This window comes from Sitophilus oryzae, unplaced genomic scaffold, assembly GCF_002938485.1.
Source record: "Sitophilus oryzae breed Bouriz unplaced genomic scaffold, Soryzae_2.0 scaffold_494_pilon_pilon, whole genome shotgun sequence".
NCBI classification, from domain to species: Eukaryota; Metazoa; Arthropoda; class Insecta; order Coleoptera; family Curculionidae; genus Sitophilus; species Sitophilus oryzae.
Window position 1 is genome coordinate 1580335 of NW_022147078.1, and position 14738 is coordinate 1595072.

Here is a 14738-nt window from a genome sequence, read left to right on the forward strand (position 1 = left end):
AAGGAGTACATAGGTACAATTGCAAGAAAAAATGTACAATTCTTACTTCTCAAACCCAAACTAACCCAAACTTAAACCAACGTACATATTTTTAGACGAACGGTGATACGCGATGCGTGGATTTGAAATGCAGGTTGCTAGGAGCAGAGGCACAGAATTATACATCATTTGAAATGCTGTTCAAGCCGCACGGATGTCAAACGTAAGTTTGATATTCGTGCGGTGAGTAGGAGGGGGGCTAATCACTGGCGACCTTAGAAATCTATTGTGTCCCGATGTCAAACGTGACGTCACGCAATTAGTTCCTATTTAACCAATGCTATTCAAATCTCTTTATAGCTTCTGTATTGCTGTCATCCATTTGCGAATTTCAAGTTCCAGAGCTTTACGCCCTGGCCTGCTCAGAACGGTTCTGAAAGGAGCTGTGCGAGATAGCCTGGTGCCTCCATATGGCGCGCAACCAGTTCTGAACTTTATGACTCAATTGAATGGAGGCAGAGTATCGCGTTCTTGAACAGTGCAGAGCTGCTCAACTGCGTGAAAGGAGGACAGCATATGGTGTATAATTCTGTGAGGGTGCATCCACATTATCCTAAAAAAGGTGGATCCGCGGCGGTGTATCGGCGTAACGACCTTGAATCGATTTCCAGCAATTCTATTGGCTGAAAAATTCATCTGTCAGAAATTTTATCTGTCAAATTCACCTGGCAAAAATTTCAGCCAATAGAATTGCAGGAAATCGATTCGAGGTCGTTAAGCCAATACGCCGTTCCGCTGTTTTTAGGATAATGTGGATGCATCCTACGTACCAAAACTTGGTAAAAAGGTAAATAGAGAGATCACATGACCCCACATTTTTGCACCAAAAATGTACAATCCCACTTAAAAAAGTACAATTTCGATACCATTTATAGTACAAAATTTTTTGCCCTTGTAACAACGCTGATATCTGCGGATATATAAAATACAAGAATAATATCCGATTACATAAAAAAAGCTGAAGAATTAGTTCCGATTATCGTTAAAACCCTGTATAAATAAACAAGGGCGAAACATATTACATAATCAATGAGATTTATAAAAAATATTCGAAAACTTACTGAAAATATTGGAATTTATAATTTTTACCTCTTCAGCGGACGATAATCAACATCGCGAAGTCTAGAAATGTCCTGTCTTATCGATACGCGAAAAATATCGATATATTTGCGCGCATCGATACTTTCAAAATAAGGCAATTTTTAAAATTAGCAAAAAAGAATGTATTTATTAGTGACTATAACTATCTTACATAATAAAAAAACACATAATATACAACACAGTGAAAAAAATTAATTCATAAACTTCTCCTTATTTTCTGACAATATCTTTGCCGATTGTTTGGCATCCAAAAACAGGGAAGCTACCTCTTCTACGTCAGATTGCGTAATATTAGTTCTGCCGTTGATTTTAGCTGTCAGATGTGCAGGTGTCAAAAGCTGTACAACGTATCTAGAAAATAAATAAATCAACATTAAAAATTTCACTAAATTAAAAAAAAAATCATTACCTTAGTGTGGCTTTTACTCCAACTTCCCCTAAAGTTGTTATTGCTTCTTCGTCAATTTCCAGGCCTTCAGTTTTAGCTCTCAGTTTCAAAATTTGTTCCATATCAGGCCGATCATACGGCACAGTCCTAATGATCAAAAGTCTGTCGAGAAGATCCAGAGGTATACCGTGAGGTGAAAAAATATCATCCGTACCTAAAATTTCAATGAATTCTGGGGTCCGTTCGACTTTACGGACACAAGAATTTTAAAAAAACAAAAATTGTCCTGAAAAGTACGCGTTTTAGTAGGTAATTTAAGCCAAAAAAATTTGCGGATTAGCCAGTAAATTTTAAAATATTGAAATAAAATGATGGTACTATTTGATGCTGAAAATTTAACGTTTTTAGTGTCCGTAATATCGACTGGAACCGAATTCTGTACAGAATATACCATACATTCGTTAAAATTACCTCTGATAAGACATCTTCCTCTGTTTGTAGCAAAAATAACTATTGGAGCAATGGCACTTTCTAGTGCCCTGTGTAGATATGTAAAAGTCTCAATATCTAGCATGTGAACTTCATCAATAAAAAGAACTCCTGGTACTAACTCTGCGATTCCCTGATCAATGTATTTATCGACAATTTTGTTTATTTCCTTCCTCAACTTGTCAGTTATTTCTGTTTTTTTTGGTTTCAAAAGTTGTCCCATCATCGACAAGACATCCTGGCCTCCTTGAGGCTTTGCATTTGCCGCGTCCAAATCATGAAGTGTTACATCCTAAAAAATTTGTGTATATCTATACAAGAATCAACAATAAAGTATTAAAACTTACTTGAACCACCTCTTTCTTCTTATGAACATCACCTTTCGGTAAAGGAACATACTCTTCAGCTTCCAAATCAAACTCAGTAGCATAAGCATCCGATCTTCCCTGTCTCTTAACAGCCCCACTTGTAGCCTCAATATAAATAACATCACCCACTTCAACCTTCTCTTTCTGGAGTGCCTCGTAAATGCTGGGGTCCAGTTTCAGCTGTTTACTGCCTTTGGCCGTTCTTAGACCGATGACGACGTGACTCACAGTTTTACCGTAGCCTCCAGCGGGGTTCTCAGTTTCTACAGGTGTGAGTTCGCTTACTTCACCCTCGTAAACCTCTTTGGTTTCGCGAATTCTCAGACCTATGGCTCTGCGGAAGTTTTCCATCAGAACTTCTGTTTTCTTTATTTCGGAACTGTATACTTCTGAACCGACCATAGGGCAGAAAGGTACTTTGTTGCCTAGTTCTTGCGCGATAGCCAGGGCTATGGCAGTTTTGCCAGTACCGGGTGGTCCTGCTAGAAGTACCGCTCTTCCTGCCATTTTCTTGCTCCTTATCATATCGACTACAACCCCTGCTGCCTAGAATTTGACCAAAATAATTAAATTTCAACATATTTTGAAGGGCATATTATTTTAAATTCTAACCTCTCTTGCTTGCTCTTGGCCGACCAAGCCGGCCGCTTGTTGTATGGCGAATCCATTTTCGTCAAGCCCTAGGCCTTTGATATGGCTGTGAGCGCTGATTCTTTGAGTTTTTACCGTGCTTTTTACTTCTTCCACCTTCATTTTTGCTTTAAGAAAACTACTCGATTATTGAACAAACGGCTTTTGTTGATATGGAAACCATAGAACAAATAGAAAAACAGAAAACACGAGCTGTCAGATATTTTGAGGTTATTAGAGATGTTTGCTGTTTGAAACTATCGATTTTTACAAATCTGTGTTTATTTTTTAATTTTTTTTTATGTAAATAGGGTTTATAAAGTTAAAATTACAAAGAAAATATTTACAGGGAACTCGTGAGGGTTTTTGCACTATATTTTTTGCTTTTTTCAAGTATTTTATAGGACAAATTTGACGTAAGAAATGTGAAAATTGTGTAGTGCAAAAAAGAAGGTTAATTGGTGAAATATTTTCCTATTTATTTATTCATAAAGGTAGCAAATTTAATGTTTATATTGTAATTTTGTATTTGCGGATACATGTAGAAAAGCGAAAAACTCGTGTGTTGACAATTTCCCTTCTTCACATAAAGTGGTGAATGTTATCATAGCCAAGCTAGATATGAACAATTATTAATTTTTATGGAAAGGAGAAATCTCGCAACGCTTTCATTTATTCTGACGTAACATTTTTGCGATTGCCTTTCACACACACATACGAGAACATGCATTAATAATCAGGCGACTCAAATGACAGCACTCTTTGATTAACATAGAATGGTCAAAGTTTAATAAAAACGGATATTTACCGTCTACAAACTTAACGTTATGCTTAGTCACTAAGCGTACGTACAGTATATTTCCATAGCTGTGATAAAATGGCCCCAAATTACAGTAAGTTTCTTACGAGGAACAATGCCATCGCAGGATGTGCAGCTCTATCTGCCAGCATCATTTTTCTGGCTTACAGACAACAAAAGAAACTGAAAGTAAACAGGTAAGGTTTTTTTGTTTATGACAATAAGGCAGAGACACAATCAAGACAATTTTCTAGAAAGAAATTAAAGAAAGATGTAGAAGAAGAGTTAAAATACTTAATTTCTGAAAAGAAGGAACCAAGAACAAAGGTACAGGTAGACAGGAAGTTATTTATACAGCTTGGGCAGTTATTTAGGATTGTTGTGCCAGGATGGGCATCGACGGAAAGCAGTATGTTTTTCCTGATAGCCGGCAGCTTAATAGCGAGATCTTTGTGTGATTTGTGGATGATTAATCATGGCACTAAAATTGAAAGGTAATTAATTACAAATATTAATCATAATAATAGCTTAGGGATTAAGGTATATAATAAAAAAGATTAAAATACTTAAATAGTTTAGTGACAATATTAAGAGATTATTTTTGGAAAGTAAAACAAGCAAAATCAAATTTTCGACATAGATTTATTATCTTTTGTTTTATCTGTCAATTATATAACGTTCTTTGTTTAATAAGTTTGTTGTGTTTTTTTTTATTTGATTTGTTTGAAACAGTTTTGTTATGACATTTTAAAATCGGCGTCAAAGAAGGCTTGGAAATGACAGTCGATGATAATTTTGGCGAGGTCAATTTGGGTAAAAAAAAATTTTATTAATTTTTTTTTGTGGACAGAAAACATTGAAAAAATCCAGCGGTTCTCAAAATTTAAGCAAAAAATCATTTTTTTTATTTTCAAAGTAAAATAACTCTTCTTTCATCCAGATTGCACTTATTTAAGACACACCCTGTATATAAAACCGATTTGTTTGTCTAATACTGAAAATACAGTAGTGTATACTTTATTTTTTTATTGACTGTATTTTAAAATTTAGTATAATTTTTCATGCAAACTGAACATGTAATTCACAAGTAATTACTATATGTATATTGAGTAAAAATCAATTACTGAAATTATTTAATTGAATTTTAAATATTTTAATGGGCATATTAGCATAAACTAATAACTAAAATTTTATAAATAATATAGTACGTTAAATATTATGGTTTATTATGTAATAATAACAAATAATTGATAAACAATATTTACTTACAGATATTCTACAGGGTGTTTTAAAAAACATGTGCCATATCTCGTGGGGAGATTCCTCATGTAAAAATAAGATTTATTTTTTATATTTACATAGGTCCATTCTGCTTTGTTCTGTATCTATAGGAAGTTATCATTTTTTTTTCGATTTATTATGATTTTCTTCTAAGTGCTTTTGGCGATTCGAATGAAATTTTGAGGGTAAAAGTTACTCTAACGGTTTGGTATTTTAGTACTAAAAAGAGTGTCGACAGGTTCACCAGGGAGGTGCATATGGGTTATCACAGGAATATTTTTTCTATAACATGTGCTGTCCGCCCGAGAGCGCAAGAAACGGACAATCAGACCATTTAATTTGCAGTGTTGTCACTGTTTTTGAAAATTCTTTGAATTCGTGACAACTGGTACAAATAAGAACACAAACGGGACATTCCGGGACGCATTTTTATTTCTGTACGACTTATCGAAAACTGGAACCTGTCCCGGTCAAATCGGGACGGTTGGTCACCTTGTCATAGTTTCATAGTTGTCGATTTTTGAAAGAAATCACACAGTACATGTATATTATTTCGTATATTATTCATTTTATTGATTTTATGGAAAGCATTGTTCATTAAAATGTTGTATCCTATGTTATAGGGCTCGTTTCTCTCTACAATTTCCTGTCTCACAATGTACCGTTTGTGTCCGGGAAGGGTTCATAGTTTCATCGTTGTCAATTTTCGAAAGAAATCAGTACATGTATATTAATTATTTCGTATATTTTTCATTTTATTGTTTTTATGGAAAGCATTGTTCATTAAAATGTTGTATCCTATGTTATAGGGCTCGTTTCTCTCTACAATTTCCTGTCTCACAATGTACCGTTTGTGTCCGGGAAGGGTTCATAGTTTCATCGTTGTCGATTTTCGAAAGAAATCAGTACATGTATATTATTTCGTATATTTTTCATTTTATTGTTTTTATGGAAAGCATTGTTCATTAAAATGTTGTATCCTATGTTATAGGGCTCGTTTCTCTCTACAATTTCCTGTCTCACAATGTACCGTTTGTGTCCGGAAAGGGTTCATAGTTTCATAGTTGTCGATTTTCGAAAGAAATCAGTACATGTATATTATTTCGTATATTATTCATTTTATTGATTTTATGCAAAGAACTGTTCATTAAAATGTTGCATTCTATGTTATAGGGCTTGATTCTCTCTACAATTTCCTGTCTCACAATGTACCGTTCGTGTCCGGGAAGGGTTCATAGTTTCATAGTTGTCGATTTTCGAAAGTAATAATTAAAATAAATTAATTTCTTTCTGGGAGGGGTAATTACCCCCATTACCCCTCCCGTATATGCGCCCCTGTCTCCTCGATAAGATAAACGTAATTTTATTGATTAAATTTTACAATTTTTGAAATTAAAATAAAAATAAAATTAATATGCATTGGTATTTAAGATAATTACAAAAGACCTATTTTTTAAAAGTTTTAACATCCTGTAAAACTATGCATTTCAGCACCCGTGTTTATAGGATTTTTTTTCAGTTTTTTTTTTATGAGGAACCAATGACTACTTATTTAACACTTGATCAAATTAATAGAATTATGTTTATCTTATCAAGGATACCGAAATCTATAGAATATTAAGAGATAACTTTTAATCGACATTAAATGGCGTACACAACTGTGCTAAAAAAAAGGAAAAATAGTCAGTGGGGCACATTTTTTTTAGAAAAATATTTCGGCGATAACACATATATGCACATCCCTGGTGAATCTGCCGACACTTTTTTAGCAGTAAAATATGTCGCAATTATCATATCTTTTATGCTAAAACCCCTGTAACTACGAAAGGAAGCAGAATCGGACCTATGTTAATGTAAAATATAAATCTTATATAATTAATATATTATCTTATTTAACAAACACCCTTTATAATTTTTATTACGAGAGTAAAGTAAATTATGTATAAAGAATTCGGTATTAAGATGGACTTGCGCTACTTTTTTTGTTTTATTTTCTTTTCAGCGCCATAATCTCAATGGACAAACAACTCTTCTACAAGAGGCTTCTTAAATTCCTCATGACCCTCCCTGTAATCGCCCTAGTGAACAACCTCCTCAAATACTCCATCGGGGACCTCAAAATCCGGCTCAGAACCAACCTAACACGACGCCTCTACGAGGACTACCTGAAAAACTACACTTATTACCGAATTTCAAACCTAGACAACCGAATCTCTAACCCTGACCAACTCCTGACCACTGACATAGATAAATTCTGCGAAGCAGTCACAGATCTGTACTGCAACACAGCCAAACCCATGCTGGACATCGGAATCTATGTCTACAAACTATCCACATCCATGGGAGGTAGCACTCCAGCTCTTATGTTATCATACCTGTTTGTTTCTGGTCTTGTCCTGACGCATCTACGTAAACCTACAGCCAGGCTGACAGCAGAAGAACAGAAGCTAGAAGGTGAATTCCGACACATCAATTCTAGGTTAATAACCCACTCAGAAGAAGTGGCTTTTTATAATGGAAACCTTCGTGAAAAGGCCACTTTGTTAGCCAGCTACAACAAGCTGAAACATCACTTGGTTAAGTTTCTCGGCTTCAAAGTTATCATGGGTATAGTTGACAACTTGGTCGCAAAATACTTCGCAAGCATTGTAGGATTTTGGGCGGTATCTCTACCGTTTATTTCCGGTAAAATTTCTAAAGGAAGTCACGGAGAGAGATCAAGGTTGTATTACACCTACGGCAGGATGTTGTTGAAGCTTGCTGAAGCTATCGGGAGGTTAGTTCTTGCTGGAAGGGATTTAACAAGACTTGCTGGGTTTACAGCTAGAGTTACACAGTTAAGAACAGTTCTATCAGAGTTAAACGACGGGAAGTACCAAAGAACGATGGTGGCCGGTGCTGAGCACCTAAAACCCAACGGAGGTAAGCTTATTTTCAAGAACAACCTCATCAAATTCGAAAAAGTACCTTTGGTAACCCCCAACGGAGATATTTTAGTGCCTGAATTAACTTTCGAGATCACATCAGGCATGAATGTCCTGGTTTGTGGACCTAACGGTGCAGGGAAGTCGTCTTTGTTCAGAATTCTTGGGGAATTGTGGCCGATATTTGGTGGAGAACTCACTAAACCCCCCAGGGGGAAGCTGTTTTACATTCCCCAAAAACCCTACATGACTTTAGGGTGTTTAAGAGATCAACTCACGTATCCTCACAGTGGTAGTGAGGCTGCTAGGAGGGGAGCTACTGATGAAATCCTTATAAGTCACTTGCAGAGGGTTCAGTTAGGTTATTTGCTGGAAAGAGAAGGAGGATTAGACGCGATAGCTGATTGGCTGGATGTGTTGTCTGGGGGTGAGAAACAAAGGATTGCTATGGCTAGATTGTTCTATCACAAGCCTCAGTTTGCGATTTTGGATGAATGTACTAGTGCTGTATCTGTGGATGTGGAAGGCAGTATGTACAGGTATTGTAGGGAGGTAGGTATAACGCTGTTGACAGTTTCACATCGCAAGTCTTTGTGGCAGCATCATGAGTACGTGCTGCAACTCGACGGAAGAGGGAGTTTTTCTTTTAAACCTATAGAAAATGAAACTGAACAATTTGGATCCTAAGACATATTTTTTTTTAAATTAAAATTTAATATTTAATAAGCACAATAAAGCCGCGTCCAAGCTACTCGAACAAAATGTTCGCGAACATATATAATTAAACAGATACTAAGTGAAAATTGTAAGATAGGTAGATTTATAAATAATAAAGCCAATAAGTACAGCTAGCCTAGGCCTATTAAGGAGAGCGGAGCGCGGAGCGCCGAACGGATAGCCTGTACGCCAGAGCGTGCGTTTGCCTATGCTAGAGCGCGCGCGTTCTTGTTCCGACGGGTGTCGGTAAATCAAAAGGAGCGAACGGCGTGCATTTCGGCGGACATTGTACCGGACACTTGGAAGGGTCTCATTTAATTTCGGGCGGCCATCTGTGATTTTTATTTTTTACCGAGTATTCGACAATGGGGGACGCAGTTATTGACTGGGATCGTGAAAAACATTTACAACTAATTTGTTTACACAAAGAAAAGATTTTATAATTTTCATTTTATTGTGGGTTGAGTGTGAATAGCTATGTAGCTAGACTTCGTCCGTATAATTTCATTTTTGTTAATAAAGACCTTTATGATTATTTTTATTAAAAACCGGAATTATTATGGGATTCCGAAATTAAAAATTACTACTAAATAGGAAGTTTGACACCGGAAATGAAATTTTACCATTACATTTTTAGAAATAAATATACCGGGTGTTTCTGAAAAGTGGTTCACTTCTATAACTTTTTTAATTTTTTTAGATAAAAATCGAGATTTGGTATGTTAGTATAGGACATAAATCAGGATTGATCGACGTTTTCATTTATTTTCGGTCACTACCTATTTCACCGGAAATACCGGAAAGTACCCTCGGTATTTTTTTACCGTATATGATAGAAAGTGACATTCTAACTAGAATGATATATTATATGTCAACTTTTGACATTTTCAATTTAAAAATGGCCATAAATAAACGTAACGACAAAATTTTACTCCAAATACCAAGTATGTAGTACCAAATTATTCGTAAAAAATGCTTTTTCCAAATATGCTGAGCCAGCCTCGTACCATTTGAAAAATACGATTTGGGCATCTTTTAAACAGTCATGAAAGGATACGAAAAAAAATTCACGATCAAATATATGTTTCCAAAGTTCTTTGATTACAAATTAATAGTTTTAACTCAGTCTTGGCACTCTAGACTGAAATTTAAAATGCTATTTTTATTTAATTGAAATTGTCTAAAATTGACGTATGGTATGTCATTCTATTCAGAATGTCATTTTCTATCAAATAAAGTAAAAAAGTACTTAGGATACAATCTAAAAATACAAAGTGGTAGTCATTTCCGGTGAAACAGGAAGCGACCGAAGGTAATTGAATACATCAATCGATCCCGATTTATGTCATATACTAACAAACCAAATTTCGTAGTATTATCTGAAAAAATAAAAAAGTAAAAAAGTGAGCCCCTTTTGAGAAACACCTGGTAGAATCGGGTGAAAATGAATACAGCTCTTAAATATACACTATAACGAATAATCTACCAAAAGACCCCTGTAACCCTCCGCCTGCTAAATATTGATTCTTCAACGACAAAATTCTTAAACTGTTTACCGGTTAATTTATGTAATAAAATGCTTGCACTCGAAATCCGGGCACTCGAAAAAACAGCGACTACCTAAACGCATCCTAGATCTATAGAGCAACCTGGTTGTCGCATTCTTCCCCGCACCTCAGTCCTCGGGACCGATGCGATGGGCTGTGCCGTCGTTTACGACCTGCTGCTACGAGTATATAGTGTGAATTATACAGGGTGTTTCAAAACAAATGCGAAAAACTTCAGGGGGGATTCCTTGTTCAAAATAAAGGGTAGTTTGCTTCATAAACGTTGGGTCAAAAGTCAACCATTAGGGAGATATTGCGGTACAAAGATGGCGGAAAAATAATGTTTTTATTTTTTATCTTGAAACCGAAAAGAGATAGACTAATAAAATTTTATGGAAGCATTACTGTTATGAAAACACACTTTCTGGTAATTTTTTCACTTTCTTAAAATGAGTGGAAGGGGTTGAAATAAACTACCCCTATCATTCTTGTTAACGAAATTTAAAGAAAAATCTTATCAAATACATGCAAAAATAATTTTTGCATGTATTTGATAATTAATTTGGATAGTTTAGTTTCTTTAGAAACTTTTTTATCTCTTGTATTTTTTTGATAAAACTCACCGATTTGAAATTAAAAAATAAAATGTAAAGCATTACATGTCAGGACAAAAAACATTTTCTGATAAAGAATCTAGTGGGCTGCTGTAATTTTTTTAGGAAAAAATCTAGTCGGCCGCTGTTACTTTTTAGGATGTTCCTAATATTATTTTATTTAACATTACTCTACTGCAATACGTTATTGTCTAGATGATTATTATTATCGTTATTATCACTAGATTCTTAATCTAAAAATGTTTTTTGTCCTGACATGTAATGCTTTACATTTTATTTTTTAATTTCCAATCGGTGAGTTTTATCAAAAAAACACAAGAGGTAAAAAAGTTTCTAAACAAACTAAACTATCCAAATTAAAGCATTTGCATGTGTTTGATAAGATTTCTCTTTAAATTTCGTTAACAAGAATGATAGGTGTAGTTTATTTCAACCCCTTCCACTCATTTTAAAAAAGTAAAAAAATTACCTGAAAGTGTGTTTTCATAACAGTAATGCTTCCATAAAATTTCATTAGTCTATCTCTTTTCGTTTTCAAGATAAAAAATAAAAACATTATTTTTCCGCCATCTTTGTACCGCGATATCTCCCTAATGGTAGACTTTTGACCCAACGTTTATAAAGCAAACTACCCTTTATTTTGAACAAGGAATCACCCCCTAAAGTTTTTCGCATTTGTTTTGAAACACCCTGTATATGTTCGCGAACGTTTTGTTCGAGTAGCTTGGACGCGGCTTAAGGCAAAAAAGTATATAAGTAAAATAAATATTTGAATTAATTCAGCATTTTTTGAATGACGAAATAATTATTTTTGTATAAAAAAACGATATAAATTTAAATTTTGCTAATAATCCAAAGCTTGTAATGAGATAAATGTTAGTGCAAAAGATATAAAATTGTGCAATCCGAAATATACAAATATAAATATATAAACATTTTAGTTAAATTAAAAAAAATCCTCTGTACGTATAAAGGGTATAAATGATAATTCTTTTTTTTAAGAACAATACACAATATATACTATTTATTTATTTTTATTTTAAAAAATTGTACTTTTTTTCTGTTTATTATAATAGCAGTAATACAAATTTTTACAATTTATTTTTTTTAATTAATAGGGAGCAAATGAATATAGATATTAATTTATATTAATTTATTAATATAAAAAATTAAAGTTATTTTTTAATAATGTATATTTGGTTGTAAATTGTGATTGTGGGTTCACCTGAAAAACAAATTATTTTATAGGAAAACATCAACTAAAAATATAAGAAAACTCCTTTATTTATCTGACTTTTGTGGCGCTTATTCATTTAAACCCTCTTATCTCTTACTATTCTAAAGTTATAGTCTGTCAATTGTTGGTTGAATTCGTCTTTTTTAATCAAAAATAAATTGTTTTTCTCTCAATTAGAGAGACTTTACCTTAATTTTAAAAGTGCCCGTCTTGTATAGGCAACACGTTAAACTCATTGCTGTATATAGAGTTGCCTATGTTTGTAGGTCAATTTTGAAATTTATGTAACTTGAATTAAGTAAAGCAAGTTTATGTTTTGTAAATTATAACTATTTATTAAATTATATCAAATAACTATACGAATTGTTAAATTTTGGTCTGTAAAGCTTTTAAAATGAAATTTATGTGTTGTAAGTAGTTGGTAAGGTGTAAAAGACTATTTTAATATGTTTTTTTTTTGAACAAAAAATGTTACATGTTGCCCCATAAAAGCTCTGTGCAAGTACCTACCTAGTTTTAATACGATTTTGATATGTTTTTTTTTGTTTCTCTTTCAACTGGATTGGAATATATTAGTGTTAAGCGGTTTGGTTGTTTTATTTGGTCGCTTTTTGTGTTCCCATTTCAAACGTAACAGCAAATTAAAATCAGTTTTAATCCAAAACCACGTAACTATATAGCAAAATATAAGGAAATAATTTGTGCAATCGGTCACGCCGATTAGGTATGGTCGCCAAGTTAAGAACTGGTCGGAAAAAAGGTTTTGATCTGTATACAGAGTGACCCAAAAAAATTACCATTGTAGAATGCATGGGAGGATAGAGTTAATCACCGGGACCTTACAGATCTGTGGTGTCCCCCTTTCTTGAGTTATAACTCATCATACAGTCTCAGGGTTTTGAGAAAAGCCAGTATCTGAGACGGTTTTACAGAGGTTATAGTTTCCTAGGCGCACTCAGTGAAGATCTACAGGGTGGTCCGAACTGTATTCCGGAAACTTCGGCAGATAAAAATAAGTAAAAATGTTAGTATAAATGTGTTTCCTAAAATGCTTAATTTCGGAGATACACAGGGTGTAGAAGTTTAATTTTTATTTCGATTTTTTCCAAATAATTTCTGAAGTTGCGTAAATATTTGGATGAAAATTGGTGTCGGGGAGTTTTTTAACATGAGACATCTTAATAGAAGATTATTTTCTTTTATCTATGGCCATATTTGAGGCCCATCGCGGTGGACCTAAGATTTTTGATATGCTCATTCCTTAGTCTTCTTATTCAAAGGTTTAAACGCATGTAGGTGGCGCCCCCTACAAATAGGAGTCGTATTGACATCAAAATCAAATTTCTCATATCAACAAACTTCCAGACACGCATTTTCACAAATATTGGCGTTACACGTTACATCATAAATTATTTGGAAAAAAATCGAGATAAATATGAAACTTCTACACCCTGTATCTCCGAAACTAAGCATTTTAGGACATACATTTATACGAACTTTTTTACTTATTTTTATCTGTAGAATATGCTGCCCAAGTTCCCGGAATACAGTTCAGACCACCCTGTATATTGGCGAGAGTTTAGATCACCTTGTATATGTCTTTATAGAAGTTTTTACTTTATATGGATTTTGTAACAGTGGACTATTATTACTAATATCGCCTACTATAATATATAGATTATTTTATTATCTGTTTACTCCCCCGCCATTACCCAATGAGAAACCGGCAAGGCAACTATATGTTATAGTGTAACTCTGAAATAAAGCTGTTGACCTACACACAGTCTTGTTGTTTTTGCGTTTCTTAGAAATCGCAAAGTTCGATCATCTACGTCCACCTATATTTAGTTTCAAGAACGAAGACCAAGATTTACCTTTGTTCAGACATGTTTCTCTCTTAAGAACTAGTATACATTGTGGCCTAAATTGTGGTTTAAGTATAATAAACCTTAATCAAATTTACCTTTATTTTAATCGTAGAAACTAAAAATGCAATAATATACAGGGTGTTCCATTTAAAAAAATACATCTTTAATATTTTTTATTTATTTGGGACACTCTGTATCTTGTAAAAATATTTTTAAATTGTAGCTCTGATAGTCCTTCAACGAACTCAAAACTTACAATTTGTAAAAATCTAATCGTTTAGCTAAATCTTGTAAAGATGAAAAATATCATCATTTTTTAACAGATATATAAAAAAACACTGTCATAGAATATACAGGGTTGTTCACCACATACGAACGGAGTATTGTAACTAAACGATTAGATTTTTACAAATTGTAAGTTTTGGGTTGGTTGAAGGACTATTAGAGCGACAATTTAAAAATATTTTTACAAGATACAGAGTGTCCCAAATAAATAAAAAATATTAAAGATGTATTTTTTTAAATGGAACACCCTGTATATTATTGCATTTTTAGTTTCTACGATTAAAATAAAGGTAAATTTGATTAAGGTTTATTATACTTAAACCTTACCGTTTTTGAAATATTTTCAATTTTGTGAAATTGCAGTAAAAATTTTAAGGCTTCATTTCTCCAGGGGTATCAATGTTTTTAATACTAAATATTTACTGAAGTTTATTTACTGATCAGTTATTGT

At 33.6% G+C, this 14738-nt stretch overlaps 2 protein-coding genes across 2 annotated transcripts; one reads left to right on the forward strand and one right to left on the reverse strand.

Annotated features, from left to right (window-relative positions):
* Positions 1–1238: 1238 nt before the first annotated feature.
* Positions 1239–3223, reverse strand: LOC115886502 (ruvB-like helicase 1). Its single transcript, XM_030905684.1, has 5 exons — positions 2998–3223; positions 2365–2931; positions 2000–2309; positions 1550–1742; positions 1239–1491 (listed from the first exon to the last, which is right to left on the reverse strand). Exons 1-5 carry the CDS (start codon positions 3136–3138, stop codon positions 1332–1334), a joined length of 1371 nt encoding a protein of 456 aa, XP_030761544.1. The 5' UTR covers positions 3139–3223; the 3' UTR covers positions 1239–1331.
* Positions 3224–3336: 113 nt separating this feature from the next.
* On the forward strand, positions 3337–9218 carry LOC115886500 (ATP-binding cassette sub-family D member 3). The gene is made up of 3 exons (XM_030905682.1): positions 3337–4011; positions 4069–4308; positions 7098–9218. Exons 1-3 carry the CDS (start codon positions 3893–3895, stop codon positions 8704–8706), a joined length of 1968 nt encoding a protein of 655 aa, XP_030761542.1. The 5' UTR covers positions 3337–3892; the 3' UTR covers positions 8707–9218.
* The last annotated feature ends 5520 nt before the right edge of the window (positions 9219–14738 follow it).

Coding starts and splice junctions, on each gene's coding strand:
- LOC115886502 (XM_030905684.1), bottom strand. CDS start 3,138: ATGAAGGTGGAAGAAGTAAAAAGCACGGTAAAAACTCAAAGAATCAGC. Junction 2,932..2,997: donor GCCAAGAGCAAGCAAGAGAG/GTTAGAATTTAA, acceptor GTCAAATTCTAG/GCAGCAGGGGTTGTAGTCGA. Junction 1,492..1,549: donor GGAGTAAAAGCCACACTAAG/GTAATGATTTTT, acceptor TTTATTTTCTAG/ATACGTTGTACAGCTTTTGA.
- LOC115886500 (XM_030905682.1), top strand. CDS start 3,893: ATGGCCCCAAATTACAGTAAGTTTCTTACGAGGAACAATGCCATCGCA. Junction 4,012..4,068: donor AAGAAACTGAAAGTAAACAG/GTAAGGTTTTTT, acceptor ACAATTTTCTAG/AAAGAAATTAAAGAAAGATG. Junction 4,309..7,097: donor CATGGCACTAAAATTGAAAG/GTAATTAATTAC, acceptor TTTTCTTTTCAG/CGCCATAATCTCAATGGACA.